Below are 23,653 nucleotides of genomic sequence, written 5' to 3' on the forward strand. Positions count from 1 at the left end.
CAAATGACAGCAAAGTCATGAAACAAACATGAAAATTCCAGGTAAATGTCAAAAACCTTTTGCATTAAGAGGAACTAAAGCTACGTGGTCCACTAGTAGACAGCAGGTTTCTCACTGGCAACGAATGCCCTGGCAATAAGCTAAATGTGGATAGCACATAAAAAAAGTGAGTGTGCAATGTTCCCTTTTCAAACCCTTTTTGGGCAAAGACGGCTGCTCTGCCAGCATTCCAGTATAATGACAGCTCATGCGCCCTTTGTCAACCTTGCCTCCTTCTCCTTTGAAAATGCAAACCACACTTCTTCCCAAACTTCTTCTGATACCATTTAATGAGTCTGGGATCAGACACTGTTAGCACAGAGAGCAACCTGTGCTCCGGATCCCCCCTCAGCAGCTGCTGCCAGCAGGAAGGGAGGGCTGAGTGTTCAGGACACAGGGTTCCCTGGCTGCTTCACCAGTGCAGTGCTGCCTTTATCCATTTTATGTCTTGGGTTTCTGAGTGGGATTTATTTTGCACAAAGAGTTCTGAAGCTGAGAAGTCTGAAAGCCACTGGCTTGACCCAAGCCCCTCTCCTACAGATGAGGACACCAGAGTGCAGAGGGAAGGGCAGGACCAGGTGTGATCCCAGGGCTTTTAACTGTAGCCAGGCCCCTTTCCTCTGTTCCAGGGAAGGCAGCCAGGCAGCTGCTGCAAGATGTCACTAATCCCTTGTGGTCTCAGTTTCCTTATCTCTACATGAGCATAGCAACCTCCATCTTCCTGGCTACTTCTGGGATTTAAGTTAGACGTATTAAGTGCCACGCAAGTACCACTAATATGGACTGAAAGTTTGTGTCCTCCCCAAATCCACATGGTGAAACTCTAACCACCAGGGTGATGGTGTTAGGAGGTGGGGCCTTTGGGAGGTGATTAGGACTAGATGATGTCATGAGGGTGAACCCCCATAATGAGATTACTGCCCTTATACAAGGAGTAAAGGATCAGAGAGCTCGCTCTCTCTCTCTCTCTCTTCATCAGGTGAGGATGCAGGGAGAAGGCAACCATCTGTGACCCAGGAGGAGAACCCTCACCAAGAGCCTGACAATGCTGGCACCCTGATCTCGGACTTCCAGCCTCCAGAGCTCTGATAAATCAATGCCAGCTGCCTAAGCTGCCCAGTCTATGCCTGCCCAGGTATTCCATTATGGCAGCCTGAGTTGACAAGGCTACTGCTTGACATCACACACATCCTCAGGTGTGTGAATGGTTTCACTTCCTTTTTCCTAGGAAAAGAGTCATTAAACTCTACACGTTTCACATAATCCTCTTGTGATCACAGCCACAAGGGAAAGCTTAGCTTACTGAACTGTGTAGGGACACTGCTACTGTCTGACCCCACAGTTGTCTTCCTCTAACTGTTGAGAATCAAAGGCTGTAGGAGAATGGGTCTACTTTGTCTTGAACCACAAACTTCTGAAGGACTAAAGGAGAGAACCACACTGCAGGTGACTCACTTCTGCTTCCCACTCTTATATCCCCATGAAAAGGAGCCTGAACGCAGGCAGTGAATTCTAGATGGAGCTGAACTCTCAGGTCCTCTTTCTAAATTCTCTGTCTAAAAGAATACACTTACAGGTGAAGTTTTACCTCGCTGATAAAAACCTTAGGGAAAGCCAATATTCATAAGCCAGAATCTCTGAGAAGTTTCTTGAAACTACAGTTTGGTTAGAACCAGCCCGAATAAAGAACTGATGAGTCCTCGGTTCACATCAATGAAAGATGGGAAAGATGGGCTCCAGTTGCTTCTCAGGAGTAGCCCCGAGGGCTTGAGATAATAGAAACTGCGACACACACACACAGGATCAGGGCCAGCTTGTCAAAGGCAAATCTCAATGCTCACATCCAGGCAGGATGGGAAGGACCCTGGGCTTTCCCAGGCAAGGTCAGCAGACGAGGGAGGTTCTCTACAACAGCTGCCCAGGCAGTCAGTCATGCCACCCAGAGGAGAGGGCACCACACCCCCTGCATCAAGCAGACAAGAGGAAGAGGCTTTGCTGTGCAAAATTAAAACGCATTACTTCCATCTCCTGATGGATAAAGAGATCTGTACTCTCGTGGATTCAAACCACAACAAAGACAATCCATTTCCTTCTCCCCTTAATCTGGATCTGAAAGATGTGAAGAGGAACCTACCCAGTTTCAAACAAAGCCCATTTCAAATTTTAATACCAGATCACCCTCTATGGGGCTGAACAAAAAGAGAAAAAGTACTGTTCCTATGAAAAGCTTCAGCTATTCAATAGAGGAGATTGATCTGAGGAAACAGAGCAAGTGTACATCTTTAAAATGGTGATGCGGCAGACGATCTCTGAATTGTATTCAAACAAGACTTAAGCAGCTATCACGCTCACAAAACAAGTGTAGGAGGTGACGAAGACGGACAGTGTGCCCACCGAATGGAGTGGGATGGAGGGAGTATGGAGATTGTGTATTACAAAAACCAAGTAAGTCAAGTGGAACATGAACTTGAGAAATTCAAATGGAAATAAAAAAAATAGTAAAAAAGTGACTAAAGAGAGAGAAATGCAAAAGAAAAAGAGGGTAGGTATAGGAATTGAAATTCCAAGAGAAAGAGCTGAGCAGAGGACGTCATCATTAAAGGAGGCTGCCTTTGGCTTCAGAGCAAAAGGTGCACTGGGTTTCAGGCAATAGCAATGAAAAGTTACCCCAAACAGAAGTCCCCAGGATATATATTTTTTAATTTAATAAAGAAAAAAATTTTTTATAAACATCTTAGTTGAAAAATAAATACATAAACAAAGAGAATACTTGACAAAAAAACAATAATCAAGGGGACCTTGTGTCTTTTATGAAGTATTAAATGCCAAGAAACAAAGAAGCAACAAGAGTATTTTGAAATGAAAAAAAAAAAAAACTCACTTGAATTCTAAGTTGTCTTCACATAAGTTGTCTTTCATGTATTAAGGCTCAGGCCTAGAAGGGCTGAGAAAATGTGTTTTGCTTGTATCTTTTTTTGTTGCTGTTGTTGTCAGAGAGAAAGTGTTGCTCTGTTGCCCAGGCTGCAGTGCGGTGTGGAAATCTCGGCTCACTGCAACATCCACCTCCTGAGTTCAAGTGATTCTTGTGACTCAGGCTGCTGAATAGCTAGAATTACAGGTGTGTGCCACCACGCCTAGTTTTTGTACTTTTAATAGAGACGGGGTTTCGCCTTATTGTCTAGGCTTGTCTCAAACTCCTGGCCTCAAGTGATCCGCCCACCTCAGCCTCCCAAATTGCTAGGATTACAGGCGTGAGTCACTGCACATGGCCCTTGCTTATATCTTTATTGGTAAAATTTTGTTTGGTGCTACAGTCTTCTCTAATATAATAATAAATATTTTAAACTTTGTGGGCCACACAGTCTCTGTAGCATCTACCCAAGTCCACCACTGTCGCATGGAAGCACCACAGACAATATGTCAAATACAGGGCATGGCCAACCCAGCTGGAAGAACTTTACTCCCAAAAGCAGGCCATGGTTTGCTGACCTCTGCTCCATCTGGGAGGTTAAGAAAAATCCAGAGCACAGGAGTGAGTAAGTCATAATATATAACAGGAGGACAACTGATAAACTAAACTATGGAAAGTTACAAAAGACAGGAGAGGCAATACAAAATTTAATGAAAATAATCTAGATTTAAAATGCACTATTTTATTAACTAAAAGATAGAGGTTTTAAGGAGAAGAGAAAAGAAGAGTATGCTAAACTTCTCACCTTCCATGGGCAAAGGTGGGTGGTGGAGTAACAGTAAGAGAGAACTGAAGGTTTAAACATGATTTTGAAAAGCTCAAAAGTTACGTCTAGTAAAATTAAACACAGGAGACAAGCTTTCCAAACCACCACAGAATTAAAAAGCAAAGAAAAAAATTACCCGTTTTATGAAAGACTGAAAATAGTGAAAACGAAGGAAGCATAGAACCAGAAAGTATATGGTAAGTTGACAAAAATCACACCAAATAATCTGTCACGATAAATGAAAATTAGTTAAATACTTAGTAAGGACAAATACCCAGATTAGAGACATGGATTATGAGAAATCCATCTGATGTGAAATACACAAGCTGATAAATAAAATGATGAACAAATGTGAACAAAAGTAGATTAGAGATTGAAATATTATTTTTTTAAATGTGCATATCCAGGAAAAATAATTAAATAGAATAAAAAGTCTATCTTTAAATGAAGATATTATTGACTTGATCTTCTATGCATGAAGCAAAAGCATAAACATATATAAAGCAAAACTTGTTAAAAATTTAAGAAATAATGGGAAGAAACCCTGTAGCAAAGGGAAACTTTATCATACCTCTCTCATTATTTGGCAAGTAAAGTATATAATAGATAGTGGTAAGATAAATAAAGATGAATGGATAAACAGGATCTGGAAAACACCACTATTAATGTTTAGTTAATATATGCACTAAAGATTAAATCTATTAAGTGTGTTAATTATTTATTACATATTAAGCCATTAAGAAAATCTCAATAAGTCCCATAGCTAAAAATTACTGAGCTCACACTCTCTGACCACAATGCATTGAATTGGAAATTAAATTTGAGAAAGTGGGAGATAAAATTACCAATTATTTTCAAATGAACAAACAACAACAACAACACAACGAATCCCTTCCTGTCTGCACAGGACGAGGGAAATACTAAAAGAAGAAAGACAGACTGATTGGATGAGGGCACTCCCTACCCAAACATAAGGGAAGAAAGTGAACTTTGCTTAGAAGCAAATGTACAGCTTGGATTGTTTTTAATCTTAGACAAGAAAGAATTAAAATACATGAACTAAACATTCTGGGTAAGCTAATATTGAAAAGCAAAATATAACCAGAAAATAAAAGAGAGAAATCTCTAGAGATTACATTAATGCACTAGAAAGGAGATTAAAATAACTAATAAATTCAGGACTTGGATTCTTTGAAAAAAACTAATAAAATATACAGGCTCTCAGAAAGTGAAGGCGGAAAGAAAGAAGAAAGACAGCAAAGAAATAAAAAGTTACAGAATTTCATGTAGAAGTCTATGCTAAAAACTTGAACCTCAATGAGAAGGCAAATGGAAAATATGAAAATAAAAATTATCAAATCTGACAATCAGAACAGACCACTGTCCTTGGAAGAAATAGAAACCAGTCTCAAAGAATTGCATCCATAAAAGGAGCTGGGCCCGAATGTTTTATGGGCAAGTTTTTCAAACCTTCAAGGAACACATAATTCTTATGCTATTTAAGCTGTTACAGTTCATAGAAAAAAAATGAAAAGTGTCACAATTTGCTTTATGAAATTAACATAAACCTGCTACCAAATGCAACAAAGACAGTGCATTAAAGTAAAACAACAGACTCATTTCACACAGAAATATATATGCAAATGAGAAGTGAAATATTTCCTGTGATATAGCAACATGAATAAGGGTAATGTCACCTGATTGAGTAGAATTTAATCCAAGAATACATGGATAGGTTAATAATATGAAATAAATTTTTATCAAATCAATGTCAATGAAAAAAGATTATATTGATTGATATCAATAAAGCAAATGTTTAATTTAACAAAATTAAAAATTCATTTTTGATTGAATTATATTAAAAATGCAAACAAATTAAAATGCATTTTAAATCTAGATCAGTATAGTTTTGTAAACTCTAGAAAGATATTTCTTGGATATGATCGAGTATATCAATCTAAAACCAATGGTCAGTGTCATATCTGTCAAAATATCAAAGCAGCATTTCCCAATTTCGTTGTTACAATCAGTTTTCCAGGAGATGTTAGCAGGTGTGCTTAAAAGTAAAGTGTAAACAATAGTTCAAAAGTAGTTTGGGAAGTAAATGCAGTGACAAAATGAATCCAGAGTTTTCTTGGCAGAATGAATGTACAAGAATAGACAAAATAATTTTGAAAAAGAATATTCATCCAGGCCTTAAACTGGAGAATATTAAAATGTATTATGCAACCACAGCCATTAAAGTAATGTGACAGCAATACTAGAGCAGAGAGACAGATAAATGGAAAAGAAGCGAGTGTGTTCCAAAATAGATCCAAAATTCTTTTTAATATAACAAATGTGGTTTTCCAAATAAGAAAGGAAATGATGGATTATTTGATAAGTCTTTTGAGACTATCTGGCTAACCATTTCAAAATAAATACAGTAAGACATCATCTACCAAAATACAAACACGAATTCCAGGTAGATTACAAATGATGCTCTAAAAGAATGAGGAAATAGACTTACGCTGTGGAAGCTCTCTCTGAGCATCCCTGAGAAGGCACATTCCATGAAAAAACAGATGAAAATATTTGACTATATAAATATTTTAAGTGTCCAAATATTTGTAAAAAAACCATAAAACAACAAAATGCAAATAACCAAGTGGAAAAGATAGTTTTAAATATGTATAAGGATTATGATATTTTAAAATACTCCTCATCTTTATTCTTCTCTTGGTAAATCTCTCTCTCTGCCGTCCATTGTATGGCTTTGCTATTCCATACAAGGTGGATGCCACTCTGGAAAGGAGGAGGAGTATCCCCTTTAGCCAGAACAAGGACAAGGAAAGACTTCGCTGTCTTCCCCAAGGGACTGTGAGAAAGGCAGAGAAGAAGGTAGTAGAAAGAGGCAGTTGGCATTTGTTCTGATTTCTCTCTCTCAACAACAATGGTAGGAATGCCTGAAGATTGGCTGGGCGTGGTGGTGCATGTCTGTAGTTCCACCTACTCAGGAGGCTGAGAAGAGAGGATCACTTGAACCCAGAGGTTCTAGGCTGCAGTGAGCCATGACTGTGCCACTGCACCCCAGCCTGGGTGACACAGCAAGACCCTGTGTGTAACCAAAAAAAAAGCCTGAAGTTAAAGGTGGGAACAGAGGTGCTTTCTCCCATTCTCCATTCTGGGTGTCTTCAGTCCTTTATATGAGAGCCACCATACCTGTTAATGTGGCAGCCAGTGTGTTGGGGCAGAGAATGTGGTGTGGAAGGAACCCACAGGGCTTTCTGTGCCCTGAGACTGGGATGGAAACATTGTTGAGAATTTGGTGGAGAAGGTTGTCAAAGTTGTTCACAGGGCTGCAGGGACAAAGTAACTCCCTGGCCAACAGCAACAGAGCCAATGTCAATAGAGCCAGGAACCAATGAAGTCATAGTCAAACCCTCTCTGACTACTATGAGGTTCGTAAGCACCTAGGCCTGGTCAGTAACTTAGAGGGCAGATCTGAAAGGCCCTGTGCTGTGGTCTGCGCCCCACCCCCAAAATTCCTGTATTAGAATCCTGGCCCCCAGTGTGATGATATTAGGAGATGGGGCCTTTGGGAGGTGATGCAGAAAGAGGCCCTAGGGAGCTGCCTCACTCCTTCCACCAAGTGAGCACACAGCCAGAAGGTACGATCCATGAAAAAGAAGGTAGGTCCTCTTCAGACACTAAATCTGTTGGTACCTTGAGCTCAGACTTCCAGTCTTGAGGATTGTGAGAAATAAATTCCTGTTGTTTATAAGCCACCCAGTCTATGGCATTTTATTATAGCAACCTGAATGGACTAAGACACCAAGCCATCCAAAAGAGACTGAATATGCAAAGGTGATGCATAAACTATTGGATTGGAATAAGTTTATTAAATTTATCTAAAAGTGTGTGTGCATGCATGCGTGTGTGTGTGTGTGCGCATGTCAGTACATGCGTATGTGTATTTCCATGGAAGTTTGTAGAAAAGATCACATCTGTTTTTGGAAAATAAGCTATATTTTCTTGGCACATTTGCATATAGTGTGAGAAGACTGGTAACCCAGGATTTATGCTAAACAAGTAATTATTTATCTTCAATGTATAAAATGAGCTTACTGATTAAAAAAAGACAGAAAAACAGCTGTATAAAAAGTGACCAAAAAAACACAGATAGGAAATTTCACAAGAAGAGAAATATAAGTGACAGATAAAAATATAAAAAGAAATGTTCAAATGAGAACACATGGACACAAGGAGGGGAACATCACACATCGGAGCCTGTTGGGGATTGGGGGGCAAGGGGAGGGAGAGCATTAGGACAAATACCTAATGCACGCCAGGCTTAAAACCTAGATAATGGGTTGATAGGTACGGCAAACCACAATGGCAGATGCGTACCTATGTAACAAACCTGCACATTCTGCATATGTATCTCAGAACTTAAAGAAAAAAAAAAAAGAAAAAGTAGAAGAAGAAAAGAAATGTTTAAATAGCAAAGAAATATATAAATGTAAAATATATAAATGTAAAAATGAGAAGCCACAAGGCAAGTGTCAAACTGGCAAACCAAATAGCAGGGCTAAAATACAGTAAACTTGTTAGACAAAGAAAATGCGTTAGAAAACTGTCCTCACATCCACCATGAAACCATGAGGTGACAGAACACAGCAATGACTTTGTCACTAAGTGACTAAGGATTATTACTCCACCCAAGTAATAACTCACCTGTCTATAGCCTGACTTGAGAGTCAGCTATTGTTCACAGCATTGTTAGAGCTCATTGTTGACATCTTCTGGGCCTGCAGCACGTTCTTTTGAAAATGATGGTAAATCTTCATTGACAGATTTGTCTTGTGGAAAGAGCCAAAATTAATTTAAAGCCTAGTCTGGTTATACTGTTTCTGATCACGAGAAAGGTTTTCTCATAAATCTAAGCTCTGAAGGCAGTGACAAAAGAGGCATTCCAGAATGATGTGGCAGCTCACGGAAATAAGTTTTTTAAATGGCATGGTAGAAGGATTGCACTTGTCAGGATACAGCTCCCCCTGTCCTGCATAAAGGTCTCCCAACTGGTCTATCCACAATCTTGCTTTCACTAAGCCTTTGATATCTCGAAATGCTGTATAAACTCAATCATGTCATTCCTGCTCGTCTTTGGATAAAAACACAAACTTGTATAATGGCTATAAAGCCTTGTTTAGTCTGGTTCTTCTCTTTCCAGCTTCACTGGACACCAGTTATCTCTTGGCCTCTTGTTTCTGGCCACAGTGGCCTTCTAGAAAGTCATTATGGGCATTAAGCCGGCCCCACTAGAGTCTTTGCATGTTCTCTTCCCTCCCTCCCCATTTTTGCCACTAAACACCTACTCCTTCAATAGATCTGGACTTAATAGTCAAGCCCTCCTTCCCAGAAATACCTTTCTACCCTCCCAGTCCAGGACCACCCTTAGCCACAGGACATATTTTTAAGGCACCGTTTATGTTCCCTTCATTGCTCTGTACGCGGTTTTCGATAACTTAATGTGGCTATCCGATTAATGTCTGTCTCCTGGAGATTAGAAGCCTGCAGGGAGGCAGAGACCCCAGTTGGTTTTACTCTGTGCATTGCATGAAGCCTGGCATACAGGGTTCTCAATATAACTGATGGATGAAAGAGAAATGTAATTTGGCACACTTGTGAGGTCGGTGATCTGCAAGAGGACTACGATGATCCGCCCCTCCCTGTATGCACCTGCTGCTCTCCCATCAAGATGTGAGTCTGTCTCACTTCTCCTTGAACCTAGGCTGGTCTTCTGACTTGCTGTGACTGCAGAATGAAACAGCAGTGATGCTGGACCAGGTGTGAGCCCAGTTCTTCAAAGGCCTCACAGTTTCTGCCTTGGCTTTCTTGGGGGAGAACTGCCATGCTATGAGAAGGCAGTTTAGACCATGGAGGGAAGAGAGGCCACCAAGACTCACAACCAGCTTCAACTGCCAGGCAAGCTGGGTGCTGACGTACTTCTGCCCATAGAATCATGAGATATAGATGGCTGTTGCTTTAAGCCACTACCTTTTGGTATGGTTTGTGGTGTAGTAAGAGTACCTGAAACACTGACTTCTTATCTTAAAATAAATTCTAGCCAAGTGTGATGGCTCATGCCTATAATCTCAATGCTTTGGGAGGCTAAAGAAAAAGGATTGCTTGAGCCCAGGAGCTCAAGACCAGCCTGGACAACATAGCAAGACCCCATCTCTATAAAAATGAAATATAAAAATTAGCCAGGCATGGTGGTGCATGCCTGTAGTCCCAGCTACTCAGAAAGCTGAGGTGGGAGAACCACTTGAGTTAGAGGCTGCAGTGAACTATGATTACCACTGAACTCCAGCCTGGGTGAAAGAATGAGATCCTGTTGTTAAATAAATAAACAAAATAAAATAAATCCTAATGGCATTAGTTTCTCCTCACACCATTATCTCTAAGAGGTGAACTTTTTCCATGAGAACCAGGGGACTGCTCCCCTTTGTACCTGCAGTGAAGCAACCCTCAGCCCCTGGTTATCTTGGGCATCCACAGAGCGTTTGGGGTTATCATATAGCATTGTATGTACTTGTCCTTTTTCCTTGTCATTTTTTCATATACTTTTGCTAGGTATCTAATTGTTCAGATGTTCTGCTCCTTTAGGGCAGGGATGTATTTGTCTTTATCTCCAGTGATTCTATAGCTTCCTGGCAAACAGTAGATGTTCAATGAAATTCTGCTGAATGAATGAATGAATCATTCTCTGCGTCGCTGCCTCCACCTGACCAATCCCCTGCCAGCTGTGCCCTCCTCAAACATCCAATGTTAAAACATTCTCCTGCTCTATCAATGTGCTGCCTTCTCTTCTTTTATAAACATAATCCTCAAACATTCTACGTCTATGTAAGCCACATCTCAGCCCAACACTGCCTCTTTTGATGCAGTGGCAATAGCAATCAATGGCTTAGGTCCTATAATAACACTGGGTTTTGTGTTTAAATCAGATAACATGTCCAGAATTCAGACACCTAACTATATTTTCAGTGAATGTTACCTTTTCATCTTCTTTCCAATGCTTTCTATTTCTCAGAATGCCAAGGACATCCACCCCTCAACATGCAACATCTGCATGTTGACAGACATCAGTAATAGTCTGTGAATCTTTTGAATTCTGGTAAGATGGACATTTATTGACATTTACTCTGTGTTAGGCACTATGCTGGGCAGCTGACCTATATAACATCCCCTGTCATATGAAAAAGAAAGCCTAGGTTTAAATCTCAGGCCAACAGTTTCTCCACTCAGCAGCACACTGCCTCTGGAACTAGTGGGCTCTAGACGATGGGATGAAATCAACAAAGATGATTCACAGGTTTTAGATGCTGGAGCTTCCTGAGAAGCAGAGTCCTTATCCTTCCTTTTCTTTCGTAGTTTCAAGGCTAACAACGTCATAGTCTCTCTACTCATCTCCATGACCAAAATTTGCTTTTTGAAAGCGTTTGCTCCAAAGTATAAATGACTGTTAACAACCTCACAATGCAACCCCCTCCCTTGAAGGCATTCTGAATTTCAACCAAACATTTAGGATGCAGAAACGGAACAAGACTAGCAAGATTTAGACTTGGAAGCAGGCAAGTCAGATTCCTCCCAACAGTCATTCTATTGAATGCAGCAAGCAACCCAGCCTTAGTGGGGAGAAGCTTGGGAAAAAGGGAACGTGAGACTTCTCATAATATACAGGAAGGACCTTCGCAGTCAAATAGCCTACTCACCTGATTTTTCTGGGTCAATCCCTATTAAACGTGGGTGTTTCACTTCTTAGCTGTGGATAGCACACTCATCCCTGCCCTGGTTTTAGTTTTTAATCTCTTTCCTCTCCTGCAGTCTAGTGCAGACCGACAGCCGTTTTTTCCAAAACAGCACATGTCATATTTAAGAATGAATATCCCTTGCATATAATAATATGATAGCATATTTATTCTTCTGTTCACATTTTGCATGAAAAACACACTTAAGACAGTTAATAAAAAGACATATAACATCTAGTTGATGACCCAGCGGAAGTAGTGCCATCTTCTTTAAGTCTCTGCTCTGTCAATGGCTATGCATATAGAAGCTTCTCAGTGACCTCCAGACACAGTTAACAGCTATATAGCTTAGCACTGGGTAATAATGTCATTCTGAGCACCATCCTGAGCACCATGTAATAATATCACTCTGAGCACCAATCTTACAGACTTGCAATAATTGTTGACAATTTGTCTCCTTAACTAGACTGTGAGGCCCTTGAGGGCACTGTGCTTTATTCATCTTTTTTATTCTGTGTAGCCCAGAGCCTGGTGCTTATTACATAGCCAGTACATTCTTGGAGGAAATCACCTCTTACTCAACTGGTGTCAGGAGGAAACTGGGGACCACAGATTGGCAGGTTCAGGAATGCTTTGTGCTACTGAGCAGCTACTCAGACCTTGTGAACTGTATGTTCCCTACTTCCCTCCTGTCATATAATCTTTTCCCTTTTTTTTTTTTTTTAGACAGAATCTCGCCCTGTCGCCTAGGCTGGAGTACAGTGGTGTGACTCAGCTCACTGCAACCTCTGTCTCCTGGGTTCAAGCGATTCTCCAGCCTCAGTCTACCAGGTAGCTTGGATTACAGGTGTGCACCACCATGCCCGGCTAATTTTTGTGTTTTAAGTAGAGATGGGGTTTCGCCATGTTGGCCAGGCTGGTCTTGAGCTCCTAACCTCAAGTGATCCGCCTGCTCAGCCTTCCAAAGTGCTGGGATTACAGGCATGAGCCACCGCACCCAGCACCTTTCTAGGATTTAAAGTCCACTGATTCCGAGGGCTCCTGTCTACCACCACTTCTCTCCCCCACAACATCTTCTCCTCCACACTGCTGACTCCCTGGGAGAGCAAATCCAAGAGTGAGCTATGATTAGACAGAGAGTCCACCTCCCCTAGATGACTGCAGGACCCAGGCCATTGTTTCTCATCTCTATGCATAGCTCAGCCACCACCACAAGCTCCAAACTCTCAGGCCACCCATCGTCACCCGGGCTCCTTCTACCACCTGGCTGTGGATGCTCCCTAACCTGACTGAGTCTGTGTCTCTTCACAAACACACTCTCTGGGACTCACAGTTGGTCCTCAGCAATGCCTCCTGTATCCCTCAGCTGCTTAGCTCTTAGAGAAAAACACACAACCCTCCTGACTGCTCTACTTTAATGTTATGACCGTAAATCTCAAATAGGCCTCCAGGACTATCCAGTGACTCTACTAAACTTCCGTAAAATGTTTACTCTTCCACTCTCAAAGATGGATCTTTCACACCTTCTCTGCTGCTCAAGCCGCCATCGTTCCCCATTCCTGACTCACTCTTAGCTGATGACCTTGCTTCATATTTCACTGAGGACATAAACATATCCTAAAGGGATCAATAGATCTCTCCCTCCGTCTCTACTTGCCTCAGGACTCACACACTTTACTTTCCTTGTCATTTTCCAGTGCTCTCCTTGGGCACTGAATCCTGTCTCCTCCCTTGCTTATCCCATCAGTGCCTCTCTCTATCCCATCGTTCCCATCAGAATGTAAATATCATGTCATATACCCACCTCCCACCATTGAAAGCCTTCCCTAGACCCCTCCAGCTACACCACATCTCCTAGCTCCACTGTATAGCAAAACCTTTCACAAGAGTTGTCTATTTTCCCTGTTCCCACTTTTTTCATCCTTTGTTCTTTCTAGAAAGTACACAATCAGGCTTTTGGTTCCATCACTCCCCTGGAGCTGTGAGCCTCACGTGCCTTCCTCCTATCACTAAGAACCTCCTTACTGCCAAATCCAATGTTGGCTCCCAGTCCTCCTCTAACCTGACCTCTCAGCTGCATGTGACACAGTTGATTATTCCTGCCTTCTTGAAACATTTTCATTAGGCTTCCAGGATATCACATTCTCCTGATTTTTCCTCTCCCTGGCTAGTCCTTTGCAATCTTGTTTGCTGGCTGTTTCTCCTCTTTTTTCTGACCTGACCCCCAAGTATCAGAATTCCCTGGAGGTTTTGTTCTTTTTTTTTTTTTTTTTTTTTTTTTGAGATGGAGCCTCGCTCTGAGCCCAGGCTGGAATGCAGTGGCGCGATCTCGGCTCACTGCAACCTCCGCCTCCCGGGTTCAAGCAATTCTCCTGCCTCAGCCTCCCGAGTAGCTGGAACTACAGGTGTGGAGGCTCTGTTCTTGTCTCTTTTCTCTCTTTACCTTCTCTTTTGTCAACCTCTTTATTCCTATAGCTTTAAAGATGTTGACATATCCCAAGTTTATATCTGTATCCCGCCTCCTCTCTAAGCTCCAAATCTATGTACAGTATCTAATTCCCTACTTGCCATCTCTACTTCGATGTCTAATGAATGTTTCTCAATACAGTGTACACAAAAGAAAGGCTCCTACTTCTCACTCCCTGCAGCCCCTTGCAACCATGTAACTCTTTGGTTTTGCTAGTCTTAGTAAAAAGCATTATTATTTACTCAGCTGTTCAGGCCCTAAACCTCCCTTTTTCTCACACCTTTGTCCAAACTCATCAGCTTTACCTTTAAAATAAGTGCTAAATGTGATCACTTCTTACCACCTCTACCTGTCCCACCTGAGTTCAAGATGTCATGACCTCTATCCCCTTGACTTCTAATAGCCTTTTAACTATTCTCTGCTTCTGCTCTTGCCCCCAAACAGCCAATTTTCCCCCCAACAACCAGAATGATCCTTCAAAAATATAAATGAGACTGGCCACTCACCTGCTAAACACCCTTGAATGACTTCCCACCACAGTTAGAATAATACGGAAATTTTACTTTGGTCCAAAAGACCCCACATGACTTTGGTGTTGTCTATCTGTCCAATCTCTTCTTGAACTTGACTGCTCCCTCCCTGTCTGTAGCTGAGTCATACTGGCCTCCATGATCTTGATTAAACAGGTCAGGCTCTTTCCCATCTCTGTACTCACTGCTGCCTCTGCCCAGGACGCTCTTCTTCTCAGATCTTGCAAGCTTTGCTCTTCAGTCCAGTCAGGACTCTGCTCAAATATCACCTCTTTAGACAGAATTTTCCCCACTACCCACTAAAGCAGACCCTCATTGTCTTTGTCACTTTCTAACCTCTCATCCTGTTGATGTTTTGATAGTGCATGTTAATCTTGACTTTTTAGGATACATTCATTTGCTTAATTCATTTCCAAATGCAAACATCTCATTGGCAAGGACTTTTCTGCCCTTTTCATCCAAAGTGCCTAGAACAGATGGTCCATAAATACTTGTTGAGCGAGCAGATGCATGAATAAATGTGCAAAGGGACTCAGGTAAAGAGTGTAATTTCTGTAATTTCAAAGCTGTGATGTACTTCCAGGAGCAGAGTAAGTAATAATGATGGGCAGGCACAATGGAAGGCCAGGTGTTGGACTAAAGAGGGCCTCTCTGGCAGCCCTACAGGACAGACATTTCTGCAATGATAGAAATGACCTATATCTCTGCTGTCTAAAACAGTAGTCACTGGCCACGTGTGACTATTGGGCACTTAAGATGTGGTCAGTGGGACTGAGAAATTGAGGAACCGAATATTAATTTAATTTAATTTCAATTAACATTTAAATAGCTATCCATGGCTTGTGGCTATGGTATTAGGACCTGAAGCATCCCTTCCCATGACTTGTGATTGCCGGATAATTGTGTATAACTCACCGAGTTGTCGAGAGGACTAATGAAATAAAAACTTGGGAAAATGTCTGGAACATAAATGGCACAAAAAATAATAGTTGCTATTACTGCACAGAGTTGCAAATTAAAGTACTTTAAGTACATGCCATTTAAATTAGGCTGTAAAGCACTTGAAATGGACTTTTACTAATGTTAACCATGATGTTTTGGTTTTTAGAGTTGGTGGATAAGCGATGTTTGGGTCTATATTTGAGCTTCCAAACTAAAAATAGCATACAACCATTTTGGGATCTCACTGAAGGAGATAGATGACTATTCCAAGTGGATCAGCTTGCTGATACTTATAACAAGCTAATTAATTTTGACAACAGCTAATTTAGCATCTGCAAAAATTGGATTTGTAACATTATGTGTACTGTATTATTTTCAAACAGTGTCATCTGCAACTTTCTGGATGATTTTGGGTAAGAGAAGTGTTTGTTTTAATATTTACTATTAAAGTAAAAAAAATAAGTATTTACTTATTGGAAACATTATGATTAATTATTTAAGGCTAAAATTGGTTTGGACATAGAATCATTTTTTTTTTTCTTAGTGGCTCACCGTAATTCCTTCCATACTGAATCCAGAAAATAAAATTAGCACAGATATAGAACATAAACAGACCATTAAAACAAACCCTTATGAATAACTAATGCAATAATAAAATCACACATTTGTCCAGAATAAGCGAGGTACTTATTTTCAGGCCAAAAGAATTTGCGTTCTGTAGCAGAGTGAAAATGGCATTCCACAGTCAGCCTAAACACTTGGTGGAGACTCCGAGACTAGAGAGAGCAGATGCATTTAAATTAAACACGTGCTTATAGGCATTAAGAAAAGTTGACATTCTTATTACAGAGAACAATTAATCTGCATCAGTTGGAAGCCACTTTACAGTTGAAAAAGTGTTCTAGGACCTAATATAAATGAGACTGGAGTAGAAAGAGAATGAAAATTCACTTTTCTACACGGGAGCCTTTTCTAATTGCCCTAGAGCTGTGCTGTTTGAAATGCTAATCCGTCCTCTCCCATCCAGGACTGGGAGTCTGGGGTAACAGAAGCCAAGAAGGGTGAAGATCCCCAAATGCTAAAGTGAGGGGTGGTCAAGACTTACCAATGGGCATCACTAAGAAAAAAGGTAGCCAGCAGAGGACGAAGCAGCCCACCACGATGCCCAGCGTTTTGGCCGCTTTCTTCTCCCGGGAGAACTTGAGGAGCCTCACCGAGAAGTGCGTCTTGCTCTTGGTGCTGGCCACCCCGCTGCCTCCTGCAGGGGCGTTTTTCCGATGGATGCGGAGCGTCACTTGCTCCGAGTCCGACTTGTCGGTCTTGAGGCCAGACTTGAGGCCCCGGCTCTCCCTCTTGGCCACCACGTAGACGCGGCAGTACATGACCAAAATGATGGCCAGCGGCAGGTAGAAGGAGCCCAGCGCTGAGAAGAGCACGTAGCCCGGCTCCTCATTGATCTGACAGATGGTCTCGTCCTCGGGGGCCGGCTGCCTCCAGCCGAACAGGGGTCCGATGGAGATGACCAGGGAGAGTGCCCAGACGCAGAGCAGAGCCATGAGACCCCTCCTCTGGGTGACGATGGTTGGGTAGCGCAGCGGGTAGCTCACGCCGATGTAGCGGTCGATGGAGATGATGCAGAGGCCCATGATGGACGCGGTGCAGCACAGAACATCCACTGCCGCCCAGATGTTGCAGAAGACTCTGCCAAAGGCCCAGTAGCCTAGGACCTCGAAGATGGCGGAGAAGGGCAGCACCGTGGAGGTGAGCAGGAGGTCGGCCACCGCCAGGTTGACGATGTAGTAGTGTGTGACTGAGTGCAGGTGTCGGTGACAGGCTACGGAGAGGATCACTAGGATGTTCCCCAGCACCCCGAAAAGAATGAGGCCCCCCAAGATCACCCCGAGCAGAATGGCCTTGGAAATGTTCACCGGTGCCGGCGGTTGGGTGCAGTTGGAGCTGTCGGAAGCATTTCCGGAGAGAAACACCATGGTCCCAGCCGGGGCCGGGCGAGGTCCGGCTCTCCAGGGCCACCCCGCGGGCAGGCGCGGAGGCGGGAGCGCGGGAGCCGGGAATCAAAAGGTCTCGGCTGGAGGGAGCCCTGCCAGCTGGGTTTGGCTGGGAGTGAGAGCGCGCGCGCGGGTGGGAAACAACCCTGGCCAGCCCTGGGAACCCTCAGAAGGCCACACGAAGGGGCAGGGCATTAAAGGCGACATGGCCAGGGGCGCGCGGGGCTGCCCGGGACCCTCTCCACCTGCTGGGCTGGCCTAGCCCGGACCCCAACTCCCTCCCTACCCGAGGGTGGGCGTGAAGATCCAGGAGACTTCTTGCAACATGCAATTCCAAAATTACGAGAGTCTGCTTTTCCGCGTTGTGTGATTCGTCCTGGCTCGGGGAAGATTCAGCATTCTGCACATGATTCGGAATTCAAAATTCCAGCGCCAGTCTCCCCCTCAAACCAAAGGATCAGCCGTCGACGCTCAAAGGCAGGGACCGATGGCATCTGGGCACTGCTCCTGGCCCGCAGTTACCTACATTTTGAGCTGCCCCACCGAAGGCTCCTGCTGTCTCCAGCTTCTAGGAGCACAGGCCAGGGGACGTGGGTGTGAAATATGTGTTGAGACACAGGCGGCTGCCGGGCATCGTTTGACCGCGTCCACCTGAAAGAGCGCAAAGAGAAAGGCGGGCTGTGAGCTAGGCGCCCCAAGGAGAGAGGCTGTGCTGAGCTCGACCGGCTGCGGGACGCCAGCTGGGAGTCGGGCTGGTTCTGCGGTCCAGAAGCTGCTTCGCCCGGCTGTGGCGGAGGCGACTCCGGAGCGCATCTCGCGTCCCCACCACTGGGAACCTGCCTCGCGCGCTCTACTGAGTCACCTCTGCCCGAGTTCAGGATTCGAAGCGAAAAACAAACAAACAAAAAAACAAATCCCCCTAACCCCAGGCTCCAGCGTTCGAAGGCTGGATTTCGAGCGCCGGTACCGAGAAATTAAAATCCTCGAAGCCCGGGAAGGGCGATCGCGGCTGGCGAGTGTGTCGCACTGATCCTAGCCGGGGAATTCTGGAGGATGTACTCGGTTTCCATTAGAACAGGTTGCTTCGCAGTCACCTGGAGGGGGCGGCCTGGGAGAGGGAACCGCTGAGACCCAGGGACCGCAGGGCCAGGACCACGCGCACGCTCACGCTCACGCCGGTGGAATTCGCACTCGGGTGCGCAGAGCGCGCCGGTCTGTCCACCAGCCAAGCTGACTTGAGAGCCAGGTCCCGAGCGAAGCCGGGAGGGACCCGAGGGCTGAAAGCGACCCAGATCTGTCCACGACGCCTCTCCAAGCCTCACTGTTGGCCACCCGAGGGGCTCCAGCTGCCAGCCGTAGCGGGACTGCCGGGGCACGGAGTGGGGAGGACGTCCCTCTGCAGAGGCAGCTTTGCAAGTGACAGTCACTGCGGATTTTGCAGGCGTAAACATGAAGCCGGCATGCCAGCGGGCAGGGGCCGCCTTCGATTTTCTGGGCTGGGGGCCACCATCTGCGTAAGAAACCTGGGTTTCCACAACTGCGAACCGACCGCAGGGACTCGGCAGGACCGCGGGGCGTGAGGAAGTGCCCACCTTGCCTTCTTGGGTTGGGCCCTGAGAGGAGACCTCGGGCAAAGACTGTTGTTAAAATTCCAAGTTTAAGACCTCACAGGTGGTATTAAAATCGTGCCACTGCAGAAACCCTTTCCCTCCTACCTCGAGGGTGATAAACACAGGGTTAAAAAGACACTTGTTAAGTAGAAGGCAACTTCGCAGAAGATGTAAGGGAATCGGGGGTGGGGTAGAGGGGCCGGTATAAAACCTGGTGGAAAAAGCGGGAGGCGCTGGGAAAAGTGGGGGTTCGGTCTCACCAGACAGCGGGGGATGTCTGCCCTCACCCACTCGGCCCTGCGGGACGCCCGCCCCGGCGCACTCACCTGAAGCGCCGCTGCTGAGCCACCAGCTCGCGAGCGTGGGAGGCGGACCCGGCTTGGGTCCCGGGAGCTGCCTGCCTGATCTTCTCTGGAGGCGGAGAGGGGACCGTCTCTCCGAGGAACCAAATCCTTGTCCTTTTGCACCCGCTGACTCACCCCTCCACCAGCGATGTCTTTAAGCTCCTGGCCCGCTGTCACTTTACCTGCATTTTTAAAAAGAGTCAAAATAGGAAAAGAAAAAAAAAATACAGATAACCGATAACTCCACAATCACCCTTTTAATATTCAGCTCCCCGACACCAGAAAAGAATAGCAAGGAACTTTGCAGCTCTCGCTGACGTAACACAGGCAGTAGCCCAGCTAGTACCGTAATCTCCTGCTGCTACCGTATTACTCTACGGCAACAGGCACAAGTGCGTGTACAGCTGTAATGTTTTCCTCTGGCCTAAAGGGGGTTGGGTTCTAGCGTTTCTTTAAAAAGGTTTGCGTGTGTGTGTGCGTGTGTGTGTAGAGTCATTTGTAGTAAATAACTTCTTTAAATGATCTGATTTTAAAAATAAAGAAAAATTGACACCCTTGCTAGATATTGCTGTGTGTATGGTGTGTTCATAGGAATGTGTTATAAAGTAACTTTGAACAGTTTGATTTGATTAACATTTGTCCTAGGTTTTGTTAAAATCAAGAAGTATATTAAGAACATTGTAATTCCAAATATGCAAGTAAATTATAAAGTATTTTAAATAGCAAGTCAAATCAGATAAAATTTGATAAATTCGATTGTAATGAAATTATATTTTCAGGAAGATAAAGTGGATATATCTAAACCTTATTTAATATGATTCACTTCTAATTTCTTTAGACAGATGAATTTTAAGAGCATTATGGCCACAGAGTTTGGTATGTTTTAAATGCCACACATTCTTTTCCAGCTTTCTTGAGAAAATGGTATCTTTTCAGGAGTGTTACTCTCTTTAATTCATTAATAGCTGGAGTATGAAAACCTAGCACCACCAGTCTCATTACTTTTTCTGGTAAATTACATACTCTGTTTACCTTATGATTGAATGAAGTGATATGTGTTTCAGAATATTGGGAACATAGAAAAATGTTTCCCACTCCAATTCCTACCTCCTAAGTCATCTTCTTTCATCTTTATTGATGCAGACAAAGTGGAATGTTCTTATTTACTAGTTCCCCTTAAACCTAGGAACAAAGAAATAACTTTAAGCAGTGGTGTGCACTTAGATTCTCTCCTGTGAACAAAATCATATTAGTATGATTACCTTTTCTAAGTGAGATTATGTTTGGGAGGCTCTTCTATAGCAATAAATCTCAAAATGCTTCAGAGGAATGCCCATGAGAGGGTCAGTGAATACTATGTCATGGAAGACCTAATATTTATATTTATTTCTCTATTGTATACAAAGTCCTCCACCTCTGCCTCACACCTGTAGGGATAGAACTCACACTTAACACATTTGATTTGAATTTAATATATTTTTAAAACTGAATTTTGTGCCATAGGAGGAGCATCCTGGTTGAACAGACAGCTCCCCTTCTCATTACTAAGTCACCTGCTCTCTCTGGGATTCAGTCCCCTTAGGAGGAAGCTTGACCTCAATTCCCTGCACTTCTAGTACTTTATCATCAAATATGTGTATAATGTCTGTGCCTCCGAAATCCCATCCATCAGAGGGATATACACTGTTTAGTTTCATATTCATTAACCGGATGCTGTGAATGCAAATTCTTCATTAAGATGTGTTCCATGGTAGATAAGGGAAGCAGTGTTATCAGCAAGTAAAGCAACTGGAAATTGCTCAGCTCTGCAAGGTCGAAAATCACAAAGGTCTTTGTAACTCCCAGTACCCACTCTCCAACAATTAAGAATACACATAATCCATCCCTGCACCCACCTCCAATAATTAACTAGTTAATGCCAAGATAAGGAAGAGCAGCTCTTCATGCTGCTAGCAGGTAGGTCTTTCAAATCTGCTTCTCAGCCTGTGACCATCAATCCTTGCAAAGCAACCTCTCAGAACCAATTTTTCAGTCACCTACCATTGATTCACAAACAGAAAACTATCCATCTGTTGGTTACTCTTTAAATAATAGTTGACATGGACATCCCAGGAGGCGTCTGAGTTGGACACATGGGTAGGTGGAGTGGAGAGGAGTATGCTCTGGGGTCACAAAAATGCTATTCTGACCCTCCTATGAGACCACGGCAAAGCCATGGTTTCCTAATTTTTAAAGGGAGACAGTGAACCCCCACAAGGTTGTTATTAGTGTTGAAAGAAATTATGTTTCTCAAAACTCAGTTCATAATGTAAACTAACTCTATTATTAATCTTATTAACTCCCTTTCTGCTCATTTGTATGTTACTTTATAGTGAAATATATTTCTGACCCAGGTAGTCCATGAACACTGGTAAATTCAGCTGGAGAATGTGCTAAGTGTCTTGAGCATTGCACTTGAGCTAAGTGGTGTAATCAGAAAGACCCAACATGGCTGAGTTGCGAGAGCTGGTCCTGATCACCAGCTACTTCTTTTCTTCTTACTTTCCCCCCTTGTTCTTTGAATTGAGGGGCCATGCAAATGTGTGTGAACACGTCAGCCCCTACATCCAGAAAGCTGCCTTCTTGGCCTCGGGCCTTGGGGTGCACACATTTGTGATGTCTGCCCAGAGAGGATGGACCTGAAAGTGATTGTGTGGCCATCTAGGGTAAGGGATTCTGAGTCCCAGGGCATGGCCTAGAAGGGAGGGCACAGGCTCCAGGTGGGCATATCACATTAGTCCTATGGCCAAAAGGAGTCAGAGCTGGACTCTCTAAAGCATGAAACCCTAGCCAGGAGTCCCTCTTGCCTGGCTCTGAGGGTGATACTCTGAAGACTTCCTGTGTGAATTGAAGAATCCCCTGAAGGGGTGGTTGTGGAAAGGCTCATAAAATGATATTGCTTGATGCAGGATTTGTGGAATCAGCAGGATTGAGATTTGTAGACAAAAGTGAGGAAGGTGAACCATCAGCAGCCGCATTTTAGAGTGGTGTGTCAGGGATGCTGGGGGAATGAGTCTGATTGGAGAAGGGCTGAGCAATGGACATAAACCCATGCGTTGATTGACAGGACTTTCTTAGTGACTAGTGAGGAACTCAGCAAGTGTGGTAGGCTTAGGGGTTTAAAAAATAAAGAATCTGTCTATCATTCCCTTAGAAAACAATACACAATGGAATTAGGAGCTGTGTTCTGGAATTTATGATTGCAAATGACAGAGTAGAAGACTTAATGTTAGTATCTACCCCAAAGACTTGGCTTTTCAACTAATTCTCCTAAGGCTTAAGAAGTTAAAGAGGCAAGAAAATGAAAAACATTTCTCAGAAAGATATTGATGCAGTATCAAGTCACAGTTCTCCAAAGAAGCATTGTGTCCTAATCCTTTATCGAACTGAGAACACTGCACAGCCCACAGACACTGCTGAGGGATGTCTTTGATGAGATAATAATTCTGTCTTTGCTATCATTTGTCCAAATCTTCATTGCCCTGAGAAAATAACATACTCCAAGTCTTGGGAGTCATACCACCCCATCCCTACACTGTGGGACTATCATGGTAGGAATGTGAGGTCAAGTCACCCTATAGCTGATCAGCAAATAATTCCTTTAAAACAATAAGACTTTGCTCTTGCATAGCAAGTCTGAGCTGAGGCATATCAATCACATTTTTTCAATATCTTTGTCAATATCATCTGGAAATGGAAGTAAAAGAAAATCAATATGTGTACCAAGTGCAGACACATTTTTATCTCATCTCTTCACTTGCTGATGGGCTGTTATAGGCACATTAAAATGCTTATTGACTTGTATTTAATTATAAAATTTGTGCTCATAATAGCACATTTGGAAAAGTCAGACAGAAATGTATGAAAACAAAAATTATCTGTAATCCTGCTGCTGGAGAAATAGCTACTGTTAAATATTTGTCATATTTTCTCATTTTTTGCTAATGTGTATAAATTATATACATAAAAATATATATACACATGTACATACCAGGAAATATTTTATGTACATGTATTTATGTGTACATATATATTTCATATATTATACATTGTATACATTACATAAAATAGTGTAATCATACTGTACCCATAGTTACATATCTTATTTTTTCACTTATATTATTTCATGAACTCATTCTATTA

At 43.2% G+C, this 23,653-nt stretch overlaps 1 protein-coding gene across 8 annotated transcripts in view; it reads right to left on the bottom strand.

The window, feature by feature from the left end:
• ADRA1A (adrenoceptor alpha 1A) overlaps nucleotides 1-19,796 on the bottom strand; it is a 113,947-nt gene extending 94,151 nt beyond the window's left edge. For 4 of the 8 annotated variants that reach the window (XM_077942645.1, XM_077942647.1, XM_077942646.1 and 1 more), the window contains exon 1: nucleotides 16,617-19,796. In XM_077942645.1, coding sequence (XP_077798771.1) covers nucleotides 16,617-17,499 — 883 coding nt within the window. In that variant the 5' untranslated portion in view covers nucleotides 17,500-19,796. 8 annotated transcript variants of the gene reach the window in all.
• Between the last annotated feature and the right edge of the window lie 3,857 nt (nucleotides 19,797-23,653).

Source organism: Macaca mulatta, chromosome 8, assembly GCF_049350105.2.
Source record: "Macaca mulatta isolate MMU2019108-1 chromosome 8, T2T-MMU8v2.0, whole genome shotgun sequence".
NCBI classification, from domain to species: Eukaryota; Metazoa; Chordata; class Mammalia; order Primates; family Cercopithecidae; genus Macaca; species Macaca mulatta.